This window comes from Dama dama, chromosome 4, assembly GCF_033118175.1.
Source record: "Dama dama isolate Ldn47 chromosome 4, ASM3311817v1, whole genome shotgun sequence".
Taxonomy (NCBI): Eukaryota; Metazoa; Chordata; class Mammalia; order Artiodactyla; family Cervidae; genus Dama; species Dama dama.
Window position 1 is genome coordinate 66,564,400 of NC_083684.1, and position 21,224 is coordinate 66,585,623.

At 43.6% G+C, this 21,224-nt stretch overlaps 1 protein-coding gene and 1 non-coding gene across 2 annotated transcripts in view; one reads left to right on the plus strand and one right to left on the minus strand.

The window, feature by feature from the left end:
- Positions 1 to 17,429, plus strand: part of LOC133055191 (zinc finger protein 208-like) — an 83,885-nt gene extending 66,456 nt beyond the window's left edge. Inside the window, 3 exon segments of the mRNA XM_061140621.1 lie at positions 6,393 to 6,402; positions 16,769 to 17,283; positions 17,285 to 17,429. Of these exon segments, the coding sequence (XP_060996604.1) occupies positions 6,393 to 6,402; positions 16,769 to 17,283; positions 17,285 to 17,429 (670 nt within the window).
- Positions 12,840 to 12,946, minus strand: LOC133055405 (U6 spliceosomal RNA). Its single transcript, XR_009692679.1, has one exon. It is a non-coding gene; the product is annotated as a U6 spliceosomal RNA (small nuclear RNA).
- Positions 17,430 to 21,224: the final 3,795 nt, after the last annotated feature.

A 21,224-nucleotide genomic window follows, 5' to 3' on the forward strand; every position in this document is an offset into this window, starting at 1 on the left:
ACTGAACTGAACATTAAATATGGAAGGTGTATTTACCCTAGTTCCTCAATGATAAAATACTCTCAAGAGTCTTCTTCAGCACCACAATTTGAAAGCATCAGTTCTTCAGTGCCCTGCCTTGTCTATGGTCCAAATCTCAAATGACTATTGGAAAGACCATAGTTTAGACTAGACGGACTTTTGTTAGCAATTGGTGTTTTTGTTTTTTAATACACTTAAGTTTTTCATAGCTTTCCTTTCAAGAGGCAATTATCTTTTGATTTCATGGCTGCAGTCACGGTTCACAGTGATTTTAAAGCCCAGGAAGAGAAAATCTGTCACTCTTTCCACTTTTTCCCTCTCTTTGCTATTAAGTGATAAGACCAGATGTCATCATCATAGTTTTTTCACCTCATTCATCCTCATCAAGAGGCTCTTTAGTTTCTCTTCACTTTCTGCCAGTAGTGTGGAATCATCTGCATATCTGAGGTTGTTGCTCTTCATCCAGGCCATCTTGACTCTTAACACTTAAGAAGCCTTTTCTAAAAGCAGATCTCTGAGTCTAGATGAAACAAAGGAACCTATTCAGAAGTCACCAGCTATTTCCTACTTGGTAAGTGCTGAGGAGCTGGGGCAGGTGGGGGGGGGGGGGAGGGGGTTGGTATGAGAGGCTGCCATCCGCCATTGTTTTTTCAGACTTTGGTTCTTGAATAGACTGTTTCATAGAGGGTGTGACTTCGTGATCAGTGACCTCCCTCATCCACTCAGAAGTCGGGGTATGATTGGCTTCTGTCTCTATGTTTCTTGTTCAGTCACACACTCTTGTCCAACCTTTTGAGACCCAGGGACTGCAACATGCCAGGCTTCCCGTTCCTTCACCGTCTGGACTTTGCTCAAAGTTATGTCCATTGAGATGGCGATGCTATCTAAACCTCTGGTCCTCTCTCGTCCCCTTGGAATTAGGATGTGAACAGTCAAGGAAGAAGGATTGGCCCCACATAGATAGATGCATATGAAAGAAATGGTTTCAATAATTCCAGATGCTTCCATCTTTCCATACATAGAAGAACACTAAATCTCTTCATGGGAGAGATGGTTTTCCTTTATATTAATTGTCACTTTTAATATTCGGATTACCTGCCCCTTGCTGCAAACTTGTATATAGTGTGGCTCCTGCCTTGCTTCCTCAGCTGTCTGGGGTCACCTGACACACTGTCTCCTGGGCTCAAGTCCAAACATTCCCACAAAAGAAAACCTAACTCATTGTTCAGGCCACGTGTATTTTTTTTTTTTTTTTCCAGCCTATAGTTATGTCACTTATTACTTAACACAGATCATTATTTCCTTTGTTGCTCATCAGATATGCATTTAAGGCATCATTTTCACAAATATTTCTCCATTCCCATGCACACTTTTGGACGTCCAAGGTGGCAGTAGGACTAAAGAGTCTAAGTGCCAATGCAGGAGGCCTAAGAGACTTGGGCTTGATCCCTAGGTCAGGAACATCCCTGGAGGAGGAAATGGCATTCCACTCCAGTATTCTTTTTTTTTTTTTTTTTTATTAGTTGGAGGCTAATTACTTCACAACCACTCCAGTATTCTTGCCTGCAAAATCCTATGGACAGAGGAGCTGGTGGGCCAGAGTCCAAAGGGTCGCAAAGACTCAGACATGACTGAGCATCTAGGCACACACATATTTAACCCAAAGTTCACTGCTGTGCCTGCTTTATTTCCAAAGAAACCTGTAATGGTCAATAGGAAAAGATAAAAATTTTACATGATCTCCTGCTCCTTCTGCCCCTGTAACTCAGCTTGTTCCTTGGAAAGTCTATATCACGTAGATCTCAAAAAGTGGGGACTCACAATACTAGGAACCGGAGCTTATCTCACTCACCCTCGTCCTGCTCTTTGGAATCGCCCTAGCCCCTGGAAACCTGCAAACCCACTTAATGATGCCTGTCCATGTACGAAAACTCTGTAACCCCTTTGTTCAAGGCTCAGAGCTTGGAGTGTTAACTCCTCTGGGCCCACTGGTGTAATGAACCTGAGTTCTCCAAGTCTCTGAGTGTGGTGCTTGGTTTCTCAGGTACTGGTTTCTGCAACATTTCTGGAGGCCCCAGCGAGATTCCAGCCACACTGGCCCCTTGAGCCGCTGGACTGGTGGCTCAGCCAGGTCAGAGCAGAGGACCCCGAGATGAACAAGGAGGCGTGACACCTGATGGTATTCTGGGTACTCTTTCAGACCAGTGTTCCAACTCTCTGGATGACCGAGCCCTGACCGGACTCATTGAAGGGACAGGCCAATTCACCAGGAATGGCCACAGGATCAGGTAAAGCCCCAGGGCCAGTCCCAAGTCAGGAAGTCTTACTCCAATGTGTAGAAGAGGAGACTGATCAGCTTCTTGGAGCTCCCAGGAAGGGAGCATCAGATAGGGAGACCTGGGGACTCAGGAAAAGGAGGTATTGTCATAACCTCTGAGTGACTGTGTATGCATGATTGCTGATTGAAGGCAGTGAAAGTGAGCTTCACAGCCCACGGCCTTCAGAGACTGACAGCGTCCAAACCCTGGGGTTCCGTGACGGCCTCATAAGGCTGGAAGACAGCGCCAGCCTCTTGGGGATTCGATCCCTCCCTGTGAGGCTGGTCCGGTTAGGGAGTTTGTACCGACCTGCTAATAGTAAGAGGAATCTTAAATCTCCCTCAGGAGAGCGGCCAGGTGGAGGAAAATGAATGTGAACGAGACTCTTGACCAGCTCTCCAGTATTAAGGCTGCCAGATGAGACATAGGACTTTACCCTCTATGTACATAAAAAAAATCACACTGCACTGGGGGTCCTCACACAGACAGCTGAGCCATGGGAGTGCCCAGTCACATAGCAGTCCAAACCGCTGGATCCAGTGGTCACAGGATGGCCACCATGCCTTCGTGCATTAGGTGCCACTGTGATTCTGGCCAGAGAAGCAGATAAGCTTACACTAGGACAATATGTAAAGGTTCCCCATGCTGTTCCTGCCGTGATGAACAAGGAACACAAGTGGCTGACCAACTCCAGGATGATTCACTATCAAGAACTGCGTTGCAAAATCTCCCAGGTCCAACTCGAGACTGTGGACACTGAACCCCACTAGTTTTTACCTACAGAAGTAGGAACCCCGATCATAACTGTGAGGAGCTCATAGATGAGATTTACTCGAGCAGGCTACAGCTGATGGACATTCCCTTCTAGAACCCAGAACTGGAACTGTTCACCGACGGAAGCACTTTTATCCAAGACGGGCAGCGCAAAGGGGGCTCTGCCATAACAACTGACGAGGTAGTGAAGGCCGAGGCCTTGCCACAAGGGTGGTCAGCAGCGAGGGCTGAACTGTGGGCACTCGCCCAGGCACTAAGGCACGCCAAAGGGAAAGGAGTCAACATCTATACCGAGGCAAGGTATGCCTTTGCTACTTTACATGTACATGGAGCCACTTATAAGGAAAGGGGACTATTGACAGTGGGGGGCCAGGGGATGGGGGAAGGAGATTAAAAACAAAAAAGAAATCTTCAGCTGTTAGAAGCAGTCTGGAAGCCCTCCCAAGTGACAGTCATCCATTGTAAAGGCCATCAGCGAGCTGACCCAGTCAGCAATGGGAATCGGTCGGAGACCAGGCAGCCAAGCAGGTGGCGACCCAACCCAGCCCCACAGTGAGCCCAGAGTCAATCTTTAAGGTCCTCTTGGCACCAGAATTGCCTCCATCCTCAAGGTATGGTGTTGGTGAAGACTCTTGAGAGTCCCTTGGATTGCAAGGAGATTCAACCAGTCCATCCTAAAGGAGATGAGTCCTGCGTGTTCACTGGAAGGACTGATGCTGAAGCTGAAACTCCAATACTTTGGCCACCTCATGCAAAGGGTTGACTCGAAATAGACCCTGATGCTGGGAGGGATTGGGGGCAGGAGGAGAAGGGGACGACAGAGGATGAGATGGTTGGATGGCATCACCGACTCGATGGACATGGGTTTGAGTAGACTCTGGGAGTTGGTGATGGACAGGGAGGCCTGGCGTGCTGCGACTCATGGGGTCGCAAAGAGTCGGACATGACTGAGCTACTGAACTGAACTGTCACCAGATTTGCCTCCATCCCCAAGGTATACCAAGGAAGAAGATCAGTGGACGCTAAATGATGGAAGAATAAAAGGAGGGCTGCTGGAGCTTCCAGATCAAAGACACTTTTTCTCCAGCAATACAGAAATCCATGTCCTTGCCATCACGCCCCTGCATCTCCATCTACGCCCAAATGCCATGTAGATGTTACAACCCAGAACAGCTGTCTGTCTGCCAAATAAATGGAAAAACCTACTGGACAGGGACAATAATGCAGACAAATGAAATCACGGACCAACTTTGCCCTTCAAAATCAGGCTCTCCCTGTTGCCAGTATGACCCAGGTTACAGAGTTAACACCCCCTTAGGCCGTCATCTATACCAGATTCTCAATGCAACTTCTCACCTTCTATACGACACGAACCCCAGCTGGCCAGGGATTGCTGTCTTTGCTCATCCTTAGAAGCTCCACGGTATTTAGCTACACCAGTACCATTAAATATTGCAACAGCCATGGGAACTCTGACAGATCCACCCTTACAAGGGCCAGTCTTAAGGGCAATTGAGTTAACTCAAAAGGCTCCAGAATGCTTTACAAATGATGGAGGAACTGAAGCTGTAGGCAATTTAGCCAGGGACGAATGTAATCAAACTGTAAATGGTGAATGGCCCACTCATCTTGCCACAGACACAATATGGTGCCGCCCCATCAAGGCCTTTTCTTAGTTTGCGGGACAGATGTTTACTTATGTCTACCAGTCAATGGATGGGTATCTGCACCTTAGCTTTCCTCGATCCCCAGATGAATATTGGCCCTAACAACCAGACTCTCACTGTACCTCTGACAGCACAGACCTGGTCAAAAAAAGCCATCCAGTTTATCCCCTATTAGTTGGTTTGGAAGTTTTGGCTAGGGTAAGTATTGGAATAGGAGGCGTTGCTTCATCAATCACCTTCTACCATACACCATCCAAGGACTTCACATGAAGGAGGAAACAGAACAGGCTCTGTCTTGAAAGCAGGACTCCATCTTGGGCTGGACTGTGGACTTTGAGCTGTATGCCTAGTATCTATGGAAACGACATATGAACTGGAAAACTAGGCCCCCAGAAGAGCCCTAGGGCTCTCCTTTGCCTGAAAGAATACCCTAATTATCTGTGTAACTGAATAGAATCATACGTTGTGTTCCGCTTTTTGGGGTTTGATCACAGGCCTATTGATCTTAACTACTTAGGCTTAACTACCTAGGCTACCTAGGCTTAACTACCCAGGCTTCAGGCAAATGATTGCCGGTTAACTTTGATTGTATCTTTCTTTTTCCTTTGTTCAGACTAGTTTCAGGGAATCTTATCCACTTACCGTATATAAGGCTTTCACAAAAACTGGTTGGGGTCCTTGGCTAAGAGGAGACTCTGCCTTGGCCCCGCCGGTGTAATGAACTGCACTCCACTATCTGCGTTGTCCTTCTGAGTGAGTTTGTTTCCCAGAACGCGTGGCTACAACACACAGACAACATTGAGAGGGTAGCCACATCCTTAGTGGCCTTACAGGAGCAGCTAGATTTCTTAACTGAGGTGTTTTTACAGAATGGGAGAGGGCTCCACCTACTGACAGCTGAGAAGGCGGGACTCTGCCTCTTTCTCTTGAAGGAAGAACGCTGCTTTTGTGTAAACCAATTAGGAATAGTCAGAGACATGGCCCAACAGCTAAGGGAATGAAGCATGAAAAGCAGAGAGGAACTAGCAAATTCCCGTGGTAACTGGAACAATATCTGGAGCTGAGCATTGTGGCTTCTCCCATTAACCAGTACTCTATTCATGTCCTTTCAGGCCCTATTGTTTGGCCCTTGTATTCTCAAAGATATTACCCATTTCATCACCTCTCAAGTGGAATCCATAAAGTTACAAATATTAATAGCTCAATATACTCCCCTACATGATGGGGAGTTCTGAATGTCTTATCAGACATGAGATGATGCTTTCTACAATGAGTGATAGAAGCATCAAGAGGGGGCAATGAAGAGGAAAAACTACAGATTTTTACATAGCCTCCTTCTCCTTCTTCCTCTGTAACTCAACTTGCTCTTTCCAAAGTCTTGATCACATTGGTCTCAAAATGTGAGGACTCACAATACTAGGAACTGGAATTTAACTAACCCTTGTCCTCCTCTTTGATATTGCCCTAACCCCTGCAAACCTGCAAACTCTCTTAATCATGCCTGTCCGTGTATAAAAACTCTGTAACCCCTTTATTTGGGTCTCAGAACATGGAGTGTTAACTCCTCTGGGCCCCCGGCATAATAAACCTGAGTTCTCCAACTCTCCAAGAGTCGGTGCTTGGTTTCTGCAATGATCAAAACACTCCAGCCTCCTGGTCTCTGAAGTTGCAGGTCCCTCGCTTGCAGACAGGTGGTCACAGTTCAAATCATTTTGTGAAAACCTGTATCCCTAGGCTGCAGAGGGTAGTAGAAAAACCTAGATACTCACGGTATCCTGTGGCTTCCCAAGTGGCACTAGTGGTAAAGAACCACTTGTCAATGCAGGAGACACCAAGAGATGTGAGCTCAATTCCTGGGTCAGGAAGATCCCGTGGAGGAGGGCATGGCAACCCATTTCAGCATTCTTCCCTGGAGAGTCCCCAGTGGCAGAGGAGCCAGGCGGGCTACAGTCCAAGGGGAGGCAAAGAGTCGGACTTAGCACGCTAAAGGCAAAGCATCTTTGGGAAGAATTCTGAGAGCAAACTTTGCAGGAACCCAAGGCCCCCAGCTGCTTCCCACCAAGCAGGCATTCCCCACCACCCCTCCCCCAAGGGCACAGGCAGAGGCAGCGGAGGGCCACACCCATCCTAGAAAGAGCCCCTCCCCAGGCAATCTGCCCGACTTCCTTTGTTTCTAGAAGTTCCCGCCCTAATCCTCGCTCCGCAGAGGTCTCTGGAGTGCGGGGTGTGAGGCTGCAGCTCAGGGCTCCTAAATGCGGGTCTTCACCCGCCGTGTTTCAAACACCCTCATAATGTAAGTCAGCTAGCCCAGGAGTCAGGCCCATTGTCTCCCGTGAATTGTGCTGCGACCTGCTCTCTGTAATGCAAAAAGAAAGGACAACTCGCAGGGGTGGTCTGCAAAGAGAATGCACCAAAGGTAAGCACCCAACACAGAATGTGATTAACATGTCAGAGTAGTCTTGATTGCCGCCTACTGATAAGAAACAGAGGAAGCCCAAAAAGGCTGGAAAAGGGCAGGAGAGACCAGAACCATTTTTCTTCATTTTCCCTGCAGCAGTTGCAGGTGAAAGAGCTGTGTGGACGCCGTTGACGGTATTTTCCCAAACTGTGGATGTGAGTTTGTGACAACATCCCCAGAGAAGACTCGGAGCAGCAGGAAGAAGAGGAGGAAATGGCAGCTTCTCAGGTAAACGTCCTGTCCGCGTCTGGGGCTGGGCTGCTTTTCCTGCTGAAATGCCTGGACTGAGAACCTGCAAACCTTTAGTTCTCTGATTCTAAGTTTTCTCCCTGGGTGGTTTGTTGTTATCTACCTCTTAGTTTTTCATTTTTTTTTTTTTTTCTTAGTATAGTGAAGAGCAGCTCTTTGGACTAACTTCTCCATTAAATCCCAGAGCCTGTTATCCATTGTCTGTATCCCGGCTTTCTCTAGAGCCTAATCAATTCTCAACATGAATTAGTGACGTTCAGTTGTTCACTATATGCCCTTTGTGCGAGATCAACACGGGGAAGCCCTGCTACCAGAGACTCCCACTGGGATGTGGTCTGGTGTTAGGATCTTAGTGAAGTAGGGGAAATGCCGTGATGAGTTTACATGTGGATGCAGCTTCAGCTCATTAGAACGGGAGTTACAGATTGTCCTTATAAATAAAGTGAACTCAGCGGTCCATAGTTCTTCAGAAAAGATTCAGAAATAAAACCGTTGCAGAGACTGCTCTATATCGATAAGTGAGACTAACTACTTAAATGTGGTATTAGGCTACAGATCAGGGAAGGCACATATGAAGTGAAATTGGCATAAAACACTTTTAAAAAATATTTATTTATTTGGCTGCACCGGGTCCTTGCTGTGGCAGGTAGGATCTTCAGTCATCCTTGTAATTTTCAGGTTCTTTCATTGTGACATATTAACTCTTAGTTACAGCATGTGGGATCTGGTTTCCTGATGAGGGAAAGAACCAGAGCTCCATGCATTGGGAGCTCAGGGTCTTAGTCACTGGATCATCACGAAGTCCCCAAACTAACATTTTTAATGATAGATTCAGATCATAGTTTCCATAATAGTGCACAAATACCCATGCATTGATAATGCATTCTTCCATGTACTTCTTGCCCCATGACTCATGTTCACTGGTTTAGGTGTTTCTGTGAGATTCCCATGCTATGGATTTGTTTTTTTTTCCATTTGACTTGAACAAGTTTCTTGGAAAGAAAAAGTGAGGGATGTACCTAAACTGTCACAATTAATTGGGTAGTTTCATGTCTTCTTTCTTTCTTTCTGCTTTGGAAAATGAACACTCAGGTGTGTTCAGCAGAGATGCTGGGTTTTGGGACTGGGGGTTTTCATCCCAAACCCAGGTCTGATCTTTTCCTGTACACTCCATGCTCACATCACAGAGTCTCATCACAGTTTTGTATTTTCCAAATGTTTACAAGAATCTTATTAGTCCTAAATATGCTCAACTGTACTAAAGTTCTAAATATAGCTCAGTGTAAATAAAGACTATCATCCTCAAACATTATGTACATTTTTAACCCATTCAAAATTACCTGAGTTTAGTGACATGAGACTTTTTCTCTTTTACCCTTAAAGAGTATACAGCCCCATCAGGGTGTAGGTTAGTCCTCAGTGAGATGAATTTGAGTAGGCTCTGGGAGTTGGTGTTGGACAGGGAGGTCTGGCGTGCTGTGGTCCATGGTGTCAGGAAGAGTCGGACCTGACTGAGCGACTGAACTGAACTGGAATGTATGTATGGAAATACTAACATGACTTGATCAATTATTTCTTCTTCTTCTTTTTTTTTCTGGTTAGTTTTTTTGAAGAACTTCTGTGGAAGGGAATGACTACCCACCCCAGTATTCCTGCTTGGGAATTTCTTGGACAGAGGAACCTGGCAAGTTAGAGTCCATGGGGTCACAAAAAATTGGACATGCCTGAGTGACTAAACCTTTTCTTGGCTTTAGTATTCTTTACAGTTACAGAAACTTCTGTCACCTTTTCTTAGCATTGTCTCTGTGAATCTGTCTGTGTTTTATTAGTTCAAATCTGAAGTACATAAGCTGAAGTAAAGTTTAAGCTCTGCCATTGAATGACTGTTAATATTTGTCAAAATGTATAAGAGCAACATTACTGATATTCATTATTTCTAACTAACCTAATCTCTGAGGTGGGGAGGGAACCAAGCTTCCCCCCACTGCTGAACATCCTCAAGAATTCCCTTCTGACTACTCCTGTTTCTCACGGGTGGAAAGGACCAAGCTTCCCCCGGTCCTGCAAATTCAATGGATGACTGCCACTTGGGAAGGCTTCCAGACTATCGTATTAGACCCATTAAAATCTGTAAAACAATTACAGTTCCAACTTAAGTATGAATTCTTACCTTACTATTCTATTTCATTACGGTTCAAAATCGTCATTCATCGAGCAGAATTTTCAACATTACTAACTCAAGTCACCTTGCTAAAAATGTGGCACTTTGGCCCCACTTCAGAACTCTTGGCTGAGAATACACTTTAAAAAATTTTTTTCCTGTTTCTTTGATGAACAATTTATCCTATGTCACAGGAGTAGAACACTGAAAAATAAATATGCTAATGTTGCCCTGATGATTTTATAATTTCTCTTTAGATGAGAATACTTTCTCTAATGGCTTGTGGATCATAACTCATCCTCTTTTCTTCACATTAGAAATTGGGTAGAAAGATTACTGTGTAAAAAAAATATATTTTGTAATACCAGCCAAGCCACTAAATCACGACCAGGTCTCTAAACTTGCTGTTTTCATCTTGGGTCATATAAGGAAGTCGTCCCACGGCCACATGGCCTCTGTACTTTGTGTTTCAGGGACGGCTGACGTTCTGGGATGTGGCCATAGACTTCACTCAAGAGGAGTGGGAATGCCTGGACCTAGATCAGCGGGAATTTACACGGATGTGATGTTAGAGAACTACGTGAACCTGGCCTCCTTGGGTGAGGATACCTGCTTCCAGAATCACTCACCTACCCACTAGGTTTTGGTTCCTTCATTTCTAGAATGTCTTCTGAAATTTTCTGCTTCCCACAGTAGTTCCAGATCTCTGCTTTCTAGGGGGAAATGACTGTCTGTGAGTTTAGAAAGAAAGGCTTCATGATGACTCGTTATGCTGGTGACGTTTTTCTTCCTTGATGTACTCTGCCTCCTTCATTCTAGGTTAGTGGTAATTGTGTAAGTTCTGTGGTATTAAATAGTTGCATACTCCCTTAATTTCACATTGACAGTACTTACTTTTGCCTTAGTACTAATTGACCAGAATCTCAGGATCTGATTGATAGGTGTTTGCTGTATTGTATAGTGGCTTTGAATAAAGTATTTCCAGATATCACTTTCTAGAACAAAATGCGTTCTCGTCTCACCTGAATACATATTGGATTTGATACTGATGAATCTCTAAGAACACAATGGTTCCTTTCTCTGATCAACAGGGCTTATCTCTAAGCTGGACCTGGTCGCCTTGCTGGAGCAATTGAAGGATCCCAGGAATATAAGGAGAATGGAGGCAATAGCCATTTACCCAGGTAGGTATGAATGGATGGAGATGGCTCAGGTGAGTGGACCAAGGAGCAGCGAGGAACTCATCCTTCGTCACATGGCTTTGGAAGATTTGCTTCAGTGGAAATGGTTTTTGAAAACCTGGGTTTGTGTCTGCTCCTGTCATAGAAATGTATCACCTGCCCCATTCTGTCTCTTAAATCATTCAAGAATTTATCTCCAGTGATTACGTTTCTCCACCACAGTGTGAACTAAAAGTCTCCCCTTGACTTTTGACAAACTGCATTCATTTATTGCTCTTCCATTGCTTGGGGGCCCTAGGAAAACTCTGACCATTTCTGAGTAAATATGTGACAGTCCTTTTCAAGTTTCCTTCAACCTCTAGACAGAAATGTGTGAGTGGAGTGGTAGACAAACTGCCAAACTTCTAGGAATACTGGGGCTGGGTTTTTGTCCTCTGGTTTATAATTTCCTATCCAGTGGGAGCGACACATAGGGCTTTCTATATACATTATAAATCAAGTAACTTTTCACTGCAGAAAGTAAAACCTTGTGAAAATGAAAGAATGCACATCTCAGGTTGACTTCAAAGTTTCTCTTTCACTTATGTGATCTCAGATTAAATATCTTAAGTGTATTTGCCCTCATTCGAACTTCTAAAATACTTTGTTATACTCCATTACCTCATAGAATTTTAAAATAAACTGACATAAACTCATAGCACATTTTCCACTGTATTATTAATAGTAGATTCAAACTATGACAATTTTTAGGTTATATGAAGAAATCTTTTTTAAAAGTTCTAATTGAAATATAGTTGTTTTCCAATTTTGTACTCTTAAACAGCAAAGAGAATCAATTATACATATCAGTAAGTTCAGTTCAATTGCTCAGTCGAGTCTGACTCTGCAATCCATGGTCTGCAGCAAGCCAGGCTTCCCTGTCCATCATCAACTCCCAGAGCCTGCTCAAACTCTTGGCCATCGAGTCAGTGGTGCCATTCAGCCATCTCATCCTCTATTGTACCCTTCTCTCATCTTCAGTCTTTTCCAGCATCAAGGTCTTTTTCAGTGAGTCAGTTCTTCACATCAGGTGGCCAGAGCATCAGAGCTTCAGCATCAGTCCTTCCAATGAATATTCAGAACCTATTTCCTTTAGGATGGAGTGGTGTGTTCTTCTTGCAGTCCAAGAGACTCTCAAGAGTCTTCTCCAACACCACAGTTCAAAAGCATTAATTCTTTGGCACTCAGCTTTCTTCATGTTCCAACTCTCACATCCATACATGACTACTGGAAAAACCATACCTTTGACTAGATGACCCTCTGTCAGCAAAGTAATGTTTCTGCTTTTTAATATGCTGCCAGCTTTGGTCACAGCTTTCCTTCCAAGGAGCAAGCGTCTTTTACTTTCATGGCTGTAGTCACCATCTGCAGTGATTTTTGGAACCCCCAAAAAATGTAGTGTCTCAGTGTTTTCACTGTTTCTCCTGCCGATTGCCATGAAACGATCTGACTGGTGCCATGATCTTCGTTTTGTGAAGGTTGAGTTTTTCAGCTTTTTCACCGTCTTCTTTCAGTTTCATCAACAGACTCCTCAGTTCATCTTCTCTTTCTGCTATAAGGGTGGTGTCATCTGTACATGTGAGATTATGAATATTTCTCCCTGAAATCTTGATTCCAATTAGTGCTTCATCAAACCTGATATGTTGCATGACATACTGTGCATATAAGTTAAATAAGCGGGGTGACCATGTACAGCCTTGATGTGCTCCTTTCCCAATTTGGAATCAGTCCATTGTCACATGTCTAGTTCTCACTGTTTCTTCTTGACATGCATCCCGATTTCTCAGGAGGCGGATAAGGTAGTCTGGTGTTCCCATCTCTTTAAGAATTTTCCACAGTTTCTTGTGATCCTCACAATCAAAGGACAATAAAGCAGATGTAGTCATTTTTTCAGAACTCTCTTGCTTTTTATATGATCCAAGGGATGTTGGCAATTTGATCTCTGGTTCCTCTGCCGTTTCTTTTTTTTTTTTAAATATGGAAAGCTTCACGAATTTGCGTGTCATCCTTGCACAGGGGCCATGCTAATCTTCTCTGTATCGTTTCAATTTTAGTATATGTGCTGCCGAAGCGAGCACTCCTCTGCCTTTTCTAAATCCAGTTTGAACATCTGGAAGCTCTCAGTTCACATACTGTTAAAGCCTTGCTAGGAAAATGTTTGAGCCTTTACTATGGTTTGAAATGAGGGAAATTGTGTAGTAGTTTGAGCATTCCTTGGCATTGTCTTTCTTTGTGATTGGAATGAAAACTGACCTTTCCCAGTCCTGTGTCCAGTGCTGAGTTTTCAAAATTTGCTGACTTATCTAGAGCAGAACTTTAGCATTATCATCTTTTAGGACTTGAAATAGGTCAGCTGGAGTTCCATCACTTCCATTAGCTTTGTTGGTCATCATGCCTTCTAAGTCCTACTTGACTTTGGATGCCAAGATGTCTGTTCCTAGGTGAGTGATCACACCATCCTGGTTATATTAGTCATTAAGATCTTTCTTGTATAGTTCTTCCATGTATTCTTGCCAACTTGCCTTAATATTTTCTGCTTCTTTTAGGTCCATCCCATTTCTGTCCTTTATTGTTCCCATCTTTGCTTGAAATATTCCTGGTACCTCTAATTTTCTTAAAGAGATCTCTAGTCTTTACCATTCTGTTCATTCCTTTCCATTTAGGTCTCTAAAGAGCAATGAGTAGACTTCCCTCTTTCAGTCATAGTTTAAAGTCTCTTTTCTTATTTAATTTCTTAAAACTAGTACTTTATTAAGTTTATCTTATTTGTATTCAGCTTCCTTGGACACTGTCTTATGTGTCCTCAGTTTCTGATTAGTTCTCTATCACTATCATTTATGATTTTTAGATTGAAACATCTAATAGACCATTCTCAGAAATGTGTGTGGCAAGAAGTGGATTTAAGAATTGTTAGGCAACTAGGATTTGTGAAAGTGTTTGCTGTCTCCACTTAAGAGGACTAAAATCAGGAAGTAATCATTAGATTGCCTGTCACCTCTGAATTCAGTGGTGCTTGGAGATTTTTATATTGTTTCTTCCCCTATAACCTATTTCTTTGCCATCTCATTTTTTCCAGTGTTCTGTTTGTGGTCTCTCTTTTGAAGGCTACAGGAACCGAGTTTGTTTTCCTTCTGCTGTCTGCACCTTGGTGGGTGAGGTTGGTCCCGAGGTTTGTGCCCTTATCCTCTTGATCTGGGCTTTGATTGCTGTTAACCGTGACCAGAACCTGCTGTGGATATTCAGGGCTGTTTCCCCATTGTTCTGTGGTTGTTACTGCCCTCTCTCTGGTGGTGCCTGCTCCTTGCATGGTGCAATAGAGCCCCCAGACCTGAATCTTAGCTGTGATTGTGATCTGTGGTGCGAGACAGGTGGGACTAGAGCACCCGCACATGGAGAAAAGTCACTGAGTATTACTCCTCTGGGGATGTTCACTCAGGATGTGCTCTGGTTCCCCTCCCATGCATTCTGCAGGCTCTCATGTGATGTAGTGTTGGCACTGCTCTTGGCCCCACCTTAAACATGGGCCTGACGGCACATGGCCCTGGATGTTCGCAGATGTTGTTTTCACAAGGTCACCGGCATAGATTCAGTGAAGTCAGGTCCTGGGATTGCATTCAGCGTGGAGCTGGACCTGCTGTGGTGCTCTGGGGCAGCTCAGGCTCTGTCCTGGCCCAGCCCCCTTGTGTGGGAGCCCACAGAGTCTACAGCAGCTAGAGCTGCCCCTGCCCTGACTGAGAGAGCGCTGGTAGGTGATTCAGATGCTCTGTAGGGGCTGAGGTTACACAGCCGGTCGTGGGTGTGAGACCGTGGCTTCTGTTGCTGCAGGGAGAGGTTTCAGCTTTTCTTCTTCATCCCTGGGGCTCAGCTGTGCTTTCAGCTCCATCTGCGCGTGTGGGTAACTCACAGGTGTCTGCTCCTGAGGTGCCCCAGAGCACAGGAGTCTGCTGATTGTGGAGGAGGTCGATGGGGGAGGTCGTGGCTGGGGGCTCAAAAGACCTACATGGTGGAGTTCTTCATAGTCCTTGGTGAGCAGTTTCTGCACAAGGGACAAGGGATGCAATGGGCTCCTTCTTTGGGCATCATTCACCAAAGGTACTCTCCTCTATGGTGGTTCAGGCTTCCAACTGAAACATCCCACTTGTAGAGCTCCTCCCTCACTCCCATCCCTTCAGGATGTTTTCTCATAGCCAACTGCAGTCCTCTGCCTGGGTCTGCTCTCCAGAACCGACATTCCAGCACCCAGCACTTGTCTGCCGTGGTGGACCTGCCTCTAAGGCTGGTTGGGTAGGGCAGGGGTCAGGCCCCTATGTGAAGGTCTCACTCTGTCCTGCTGCCACACGCTGTTTGCCATGTTCTCTTCCCACAGAGAATGAGGCTCTCCTTCTGTCCAAACTGAGCTCCCCTAGTGAGGGGTGTCCCCAGATATGGAGACCTCTTCTGACTTTCATCTCCCCCAGGATTGCAGGCCCCAACACACTTCCTCCCGCTTCCTTTTCCTTCTTCTTTCTTTTCCTTCCTTTTCTTCTTCTATCTTTTCCTTCCTTTTCCTTCTTCTTTCTTTTCCTTCCTTTTCCTTCTTCTTTCTTTTCCTTCCTTTTCTTCTTCTTTCTTTTATCCTACCTGGCTCAGCAGGAATCTTTCTTGTTTTTTAAAATTTCAAGGGGCCTCTGCTAGTGTTCAGCAGGGCTCTCTGAGAATTGCTCCGTTTCTCATTCATTTGGGCAGAGTTAATGTCCACATCTGCCTAAACCACTGGTGTCTTGATCCTTCTGTCTCCACTTTATTTTATTTTATCTTTTTTTTTTTCCATTTTATTTTTAAATTAGCTAATGGCCATCAATTTTCTCTAAATCTTTAAAGATTTTCACTGAGAATAGCAGGTAAAATTACTTGCTATTTGGAATCTTTCAGCTATGACTCCACAAGACATCCAGGATTTGATGCCAAAGAATCCAGCGTTAGAAGATGTATTCCCAAAATCAAACCTAGGAATATATCAAACATCTCAGCTCAGAAACTTAAATTTAATGAAAGACTGGGAATGTCTGAGAGTATATGAAAAATGGAGAGTGTGTTTAAGTGGACATAAAGAAATGCAGACAGTTACACATAATGCTAACATTACTGCAAAAAGAAATCAGCAACATGAGTCAAATTGGGAAAAACACCAACTTCAGTCTTCAACATCTGCAGAGAAGTGTAAGTATTTAAGGAAAGGTTTCCATCCTTTTGTGAAACATACATGTTCTCTGAAAGGAAATGTGGAAAATCTGGAAGGTAATCTAGTCTCTACTGAAAATACTCATTCAGACAACTCTGAACATAGGCTTCGACTAAACATACATTCAAGCATGTCTGAACACCTACAATTTAACAGTGAGTAGGAAAACTCACAATCTAATCAATTTGAGGGATCCATGACCAGGAGGTCATTATTCTTCCCCCAACAAATATTTTCTCTGCATTCCAAGATGTATAATGTTGATGATAATGGAAGAGACGTAATGCAACCGTCATTGTTCAATACATATTGTGATGTGGTTAATATACAACAACTTTGTATGTGTAATAAAATGAGTGAGACTTTAAGTAAGAGCTCCAGCTCCAATAATTACAAAAGTATTTCTGGTGGACTGAGAAGTTATTCAGACAATGAAACTGGGTATACGGTTGAAGTAGACTCAAACCTTAAGAAACATCAGAGACCCAAATCTTCAAACAAAGAAGCTAAAAGGAATAAATATAGAAATACCATTTATCAAATGTCAAGTTTTTCTTTTGATAAGAGTACTTGCACTGAGAAGAGGACTTGTACTGAATATGGTAAGGTTTCTAGTCAATCTTCAGAACTTTTTCAACACCACACTGTTCAGAATCCACAGAAAGAAAACAACTGTAAGGTATGTGGGAAAGTCTTTAGTAAGCCATCCAATCTAAATAAACATGGGAAAATTCATACAGGAAGGAAACCTTTCCAATGTACAGAATGTAGCAAAGCGTTTAAACGTCGCTCACATCTTACTCAACATCAGCGAATTCTCACTAGAGAGAAACCTTATAAAAGTATAGAATGTGGCAAAGTGTTTACTCACAATTCAAGTCTTTTTCATCATCAGGAAATTCATACAGGAGAGAAACATTACAAATGTACAGAATGTGGCAAAGCCTTTACTTACAATTCAGGTCTTATTCAACATCAGCAGGTTCATACTGGAGAGAGACCTTGCGAATGTAAAGAATGTGGAAAAGCCTTTACTACAAGTTGGAACCTTTCTCAACATCACCGAATTCATACTGGGGATAGACATTATAAATGTACAGAATGTGGCAAGGCCTTTATTAAGGGTTCTGGTCTTACTAAACATCAAGGAATCCATACTGGGCAGAGACCATTTTCATGTACTGAATGTGGCAAAGACTGCTTACAACTCAGCACTTACTCAACGTCAGCGAATTCATACTGGAGAGAGACCTTATAAATGTACAGAATGTGGCAAAGCCTTTAGTCGTAGTAGTTATCTCAGTAAACATCTGAGAAGACACACTGGAGAGAAACCGTAGTAATGGAACAAGTGGTGGAAGAGGTTTGCCCTGAACATGCATCAGAAAACACAAGAATTTATACAAGAAACCTATAGAAGTGATGTAACAAATATGTAGAAAAGTATTTAATCAAAAGTTAAATTGAAATAAATATCAGAGATTGCATACCCGAAGGCATTTCATCAATTTTGTTTTCAGAATTTTCCCTGAAAGAGAATGAATGTAGGGAGCACTCCATAGTTAAAACACATAGAAGATGAATATATTAGCATGAATTGTGAGATGAAGGTTGATGTTTAGAAAGTTACAATTCATAGCACTGTATGTATGCTTGTTAGTAATGATATGATTTGAGATTATTTGAAATGAATGTAATTCAGCACTCAAGTAATCCATACTATTCCTTCTTTCAAACATAGGTTTTTGATGGTTTATTAAATATTAGCCTTTTTATACTGTGTTGCAACCATTTCTATCTCTTCTCCATTAGAAGGTGAAGAATATCATGATGTTAAATGGACAATGCCAATCTAAATGGAGGTGTTTGTCATTGATGTGAAATATCTGGAGGTTACCATGATGTAAGTGATCATTTAATCTTTCCATGTTGTAAAGTAAGACAGAAGTTGGTTGTAAGGTTTCAATAGTAATACCCTTGGTTTGTAAGAACACAATGACAGTTCACTGCAATATTGATGTATCTCTATAATATCAACACAAGTCATGATTGTTACTTGACCATGTTGAAATAAAAACAGCTTCTGTGATAACCTAGAAATGTATTAGAAACCCTTCTTGTAAAAGACATGGAATTAGTGTATATCATGCTTGCTAAGTGCTTCCTAGGCTTTGTTTGGTAAGCTGTGAAAATCACAAATCTCACATCATTATATCCTAAAACGAATATCTTTCTCTGTACTTTTGATCTGTACTTAATCGTGGATCATACCATGGATTGTAAAAGGTTTTATTTCCACTCTGTGTGAAATTAATACATGGTTATTAATAAAAGTGAATGGCTTTTAGTGTTTCAGTTGATTGTAATGAATGAATTGTTAACCCACCACCAACAGCAATCTCGCCCACCTTATTTAAGGTGGTAGTGAAGAGATGACGATGAACTATTTGGCAGCACAGAGAGATGGCATATGTGGAAATTAGTTTACTCACTGGCTTTAAATTTCTCAGAACTTCAGATATATTCCCTCATTTCTATGTTGTATCTCCTTCCCATTTTGTAACTATTTGGACCCTGTGATGGTTCTAATAAGAAGGATCATACAGAGTACTGTTGAGAGCTCCCCTGAACTGCTCCATGCTGTTGCTGCCTCAGCGTCTGTCTGGGGAGCAGGCAGCCTGCAGGTCCTTGAACTCACACCAGCCAGTCCTGTGAGCACCTGCACCAGATGACCTCCTTCCTTGAGACCAGCAGTCTTGCTGAACCCCAGGGTCTATTCACAGGCCCCTGTTCAATCACACTGAGAGAGTCAATTTCTAGGCAGGTTGATAAGTCCGGGGGTCCCAAAGATGAGAGAGGTCTGGAATTCTCAAGGAGGAAGAAAGAACACACCTTTTTTTTTTTTTCCCCCCTCTACATTCCTTAGGAATATGAAACAAATTATACTGCTTGAGGACAGTCTCTGGAAAAAAACTATCTGGCTAATCCTGTTGTCTTAAAATGTAAATTATGGGAGTGTGTCCAGTGAGGTCTTTACAACCTCCAGACATTCTTGTGATTCAGTGTAATAACTAATTAAAAGTATACAACTCCTTTGCTAACACTAGTGAGGGGGCACTCTTTCTGCCCCATTCTGATGTCTATGTCAGAAGCTTTCTCTATCTCTTTCATACTTAAATAAAATTTTATTACGCAAAAACTCTGAGCGATCAAGCATCATCTCTGGCTCCAGATTGAATTCTTCTCCTCAAGAGACTAAGAATCCAGGTGTCTTATGGTTGAGCAGCAACCTTTCAACACCCTCACAGTACTCACCAGAATCCTTGTGTTGGCTTGAATTCAGCAATCCACACTCCGCCTAGGGAGCCCAGAGCACTTCACCCAGGGTAAACTCTAAAGACTGAACCTCAAGTATTGGTGTTTTCTCTGCCTGATTCCAGCTTTGACCTCTCAGAAATGCCTGCCCTAAATCCTCCGCTACAGAGAGGGCTTCGTGCTGTGAGTGTGAGCCTTTGAGCTCAGGACACCTGAACGTTGGTTTGGGGAAGAAACATCAGAAAAAATGGGATTTTCTGATGCCACCTTTCACGGCAGCAGTGTTGACCTGCAAATTCATAACTTCTTGGAGTGGGGACCTGGGCACAAGGGATTTGTATTCATTGAAATGGTTCAGAAAGAATCTTTAGCCAAGTGGTTTCATCTGGTGTCCCACCAGGATCATGTGACCAGTGTCAGGAAATGACCTCACTGATGCCCTCCCAACAGAGTTCCATGTTGGTTCTCTGCGAATGTCAGTGCGGTGTGTAGGAAGTCCTCCAGGGCATTTTAAGGAGAAACCTGGGATAAGGACGACGCTCCTGGTCCATCTGTGAGAGCTGAGCCTCGGAGTCAGACTGAGGAGGGGCCGCAGGGTTGGTCTAGCTGGATTTGGACCAGGGAAGTCAGTCAGCTCACATTGTCTGTGTGAGCAGTGTTAGGAGTGCTTTATGGGGAGAGAACAATCAAGAAATAAGTTCACAGGCTGGTCTCCAGGTAGGAAATGATTGTTCCTGAACCTCTCCTGAGACAGAGGACAGGAGAGGTCGGTCTTCTCAGCTTTCCAAGGTCCTTCTGTCTGTAGGAGCGGTGGTTGCAGGTTAAAGAGCTGTGTTGATGCCCTCCAAGGTAGATTTTCAAAACTCAGAAGTACGTTTGCAGCGTAATATCCCCAGAGAAGACAGAGCAGGAGGAGGAAAGGAGGAAATGGCAGCTTCTCAGGTCAATATCCTGTCCTGGGTCTGGGGCTGTGTCTGCTTTTCCTCCAGAAATGCCCAAATGAGAATATGCAAGCCTTTAGCTCTCTCCTCCTAATTTGTCTTCCCAGGCATTTGTTATCATCTTACTTTTCCCATTTCCTCTTATATTAGTGAAGACCAGCCCTTTAGACTACTTCCTTGTGTGCCATGCCTTTTCTCCGTTGTCTGCATCCTTGCTTTCTATGAAGCATGATGAATTCTCATCATGAAACAGCGACTTTCAGCTGTTGAAACTATTCTTTTTGTGAGAGATCAGCATGGGGACTCACTCCTATCCTCATTCCCACTGGGATGTGGTTTGGTGTTGGGATTTTAGTGACATTGGCAAATGCAGTGATGACTTAGCACTTGGATGTAATTTAGATATTTAAAACCGAGTTTGAAAGTGCCCTTAGGCATAGAGGCAACTCTCTTCTGTCCATGGGATTTTCCAGGCAAGAATTCTGCAGTGGGTTGCCATTTCCTCATCCTGGGGTTTCTTCCACCCCGAGACTGAAGCCGCATCTCCAGCATTGGCAGGCAGATTCTTTACCACTGTGCCAGCTGGGAAGCCCAGTGACTCAACTCAGTGGTCCAGAGTTTTTCAGAAAATTTTCAGCAGGCGTTGTACAGGGACGTGATGTTAGAGAACTGTAGGAACCTGGCCTACTTGCGTGAGGACCACTTCCTTCCAGAATCCCTTGTCTACCCACTGGCTTTTGCTTCCATCATTTCTAGAACTTTCTGAGGATTTTCTGATTCCCAGAATAGTTTGAAAATATCACCTATCTAGGGACAATGGGCATGTAAAATTTAGAAAAAAGGCTTCAGGATAATTCATTATGCTGGTAACCTTTTTCT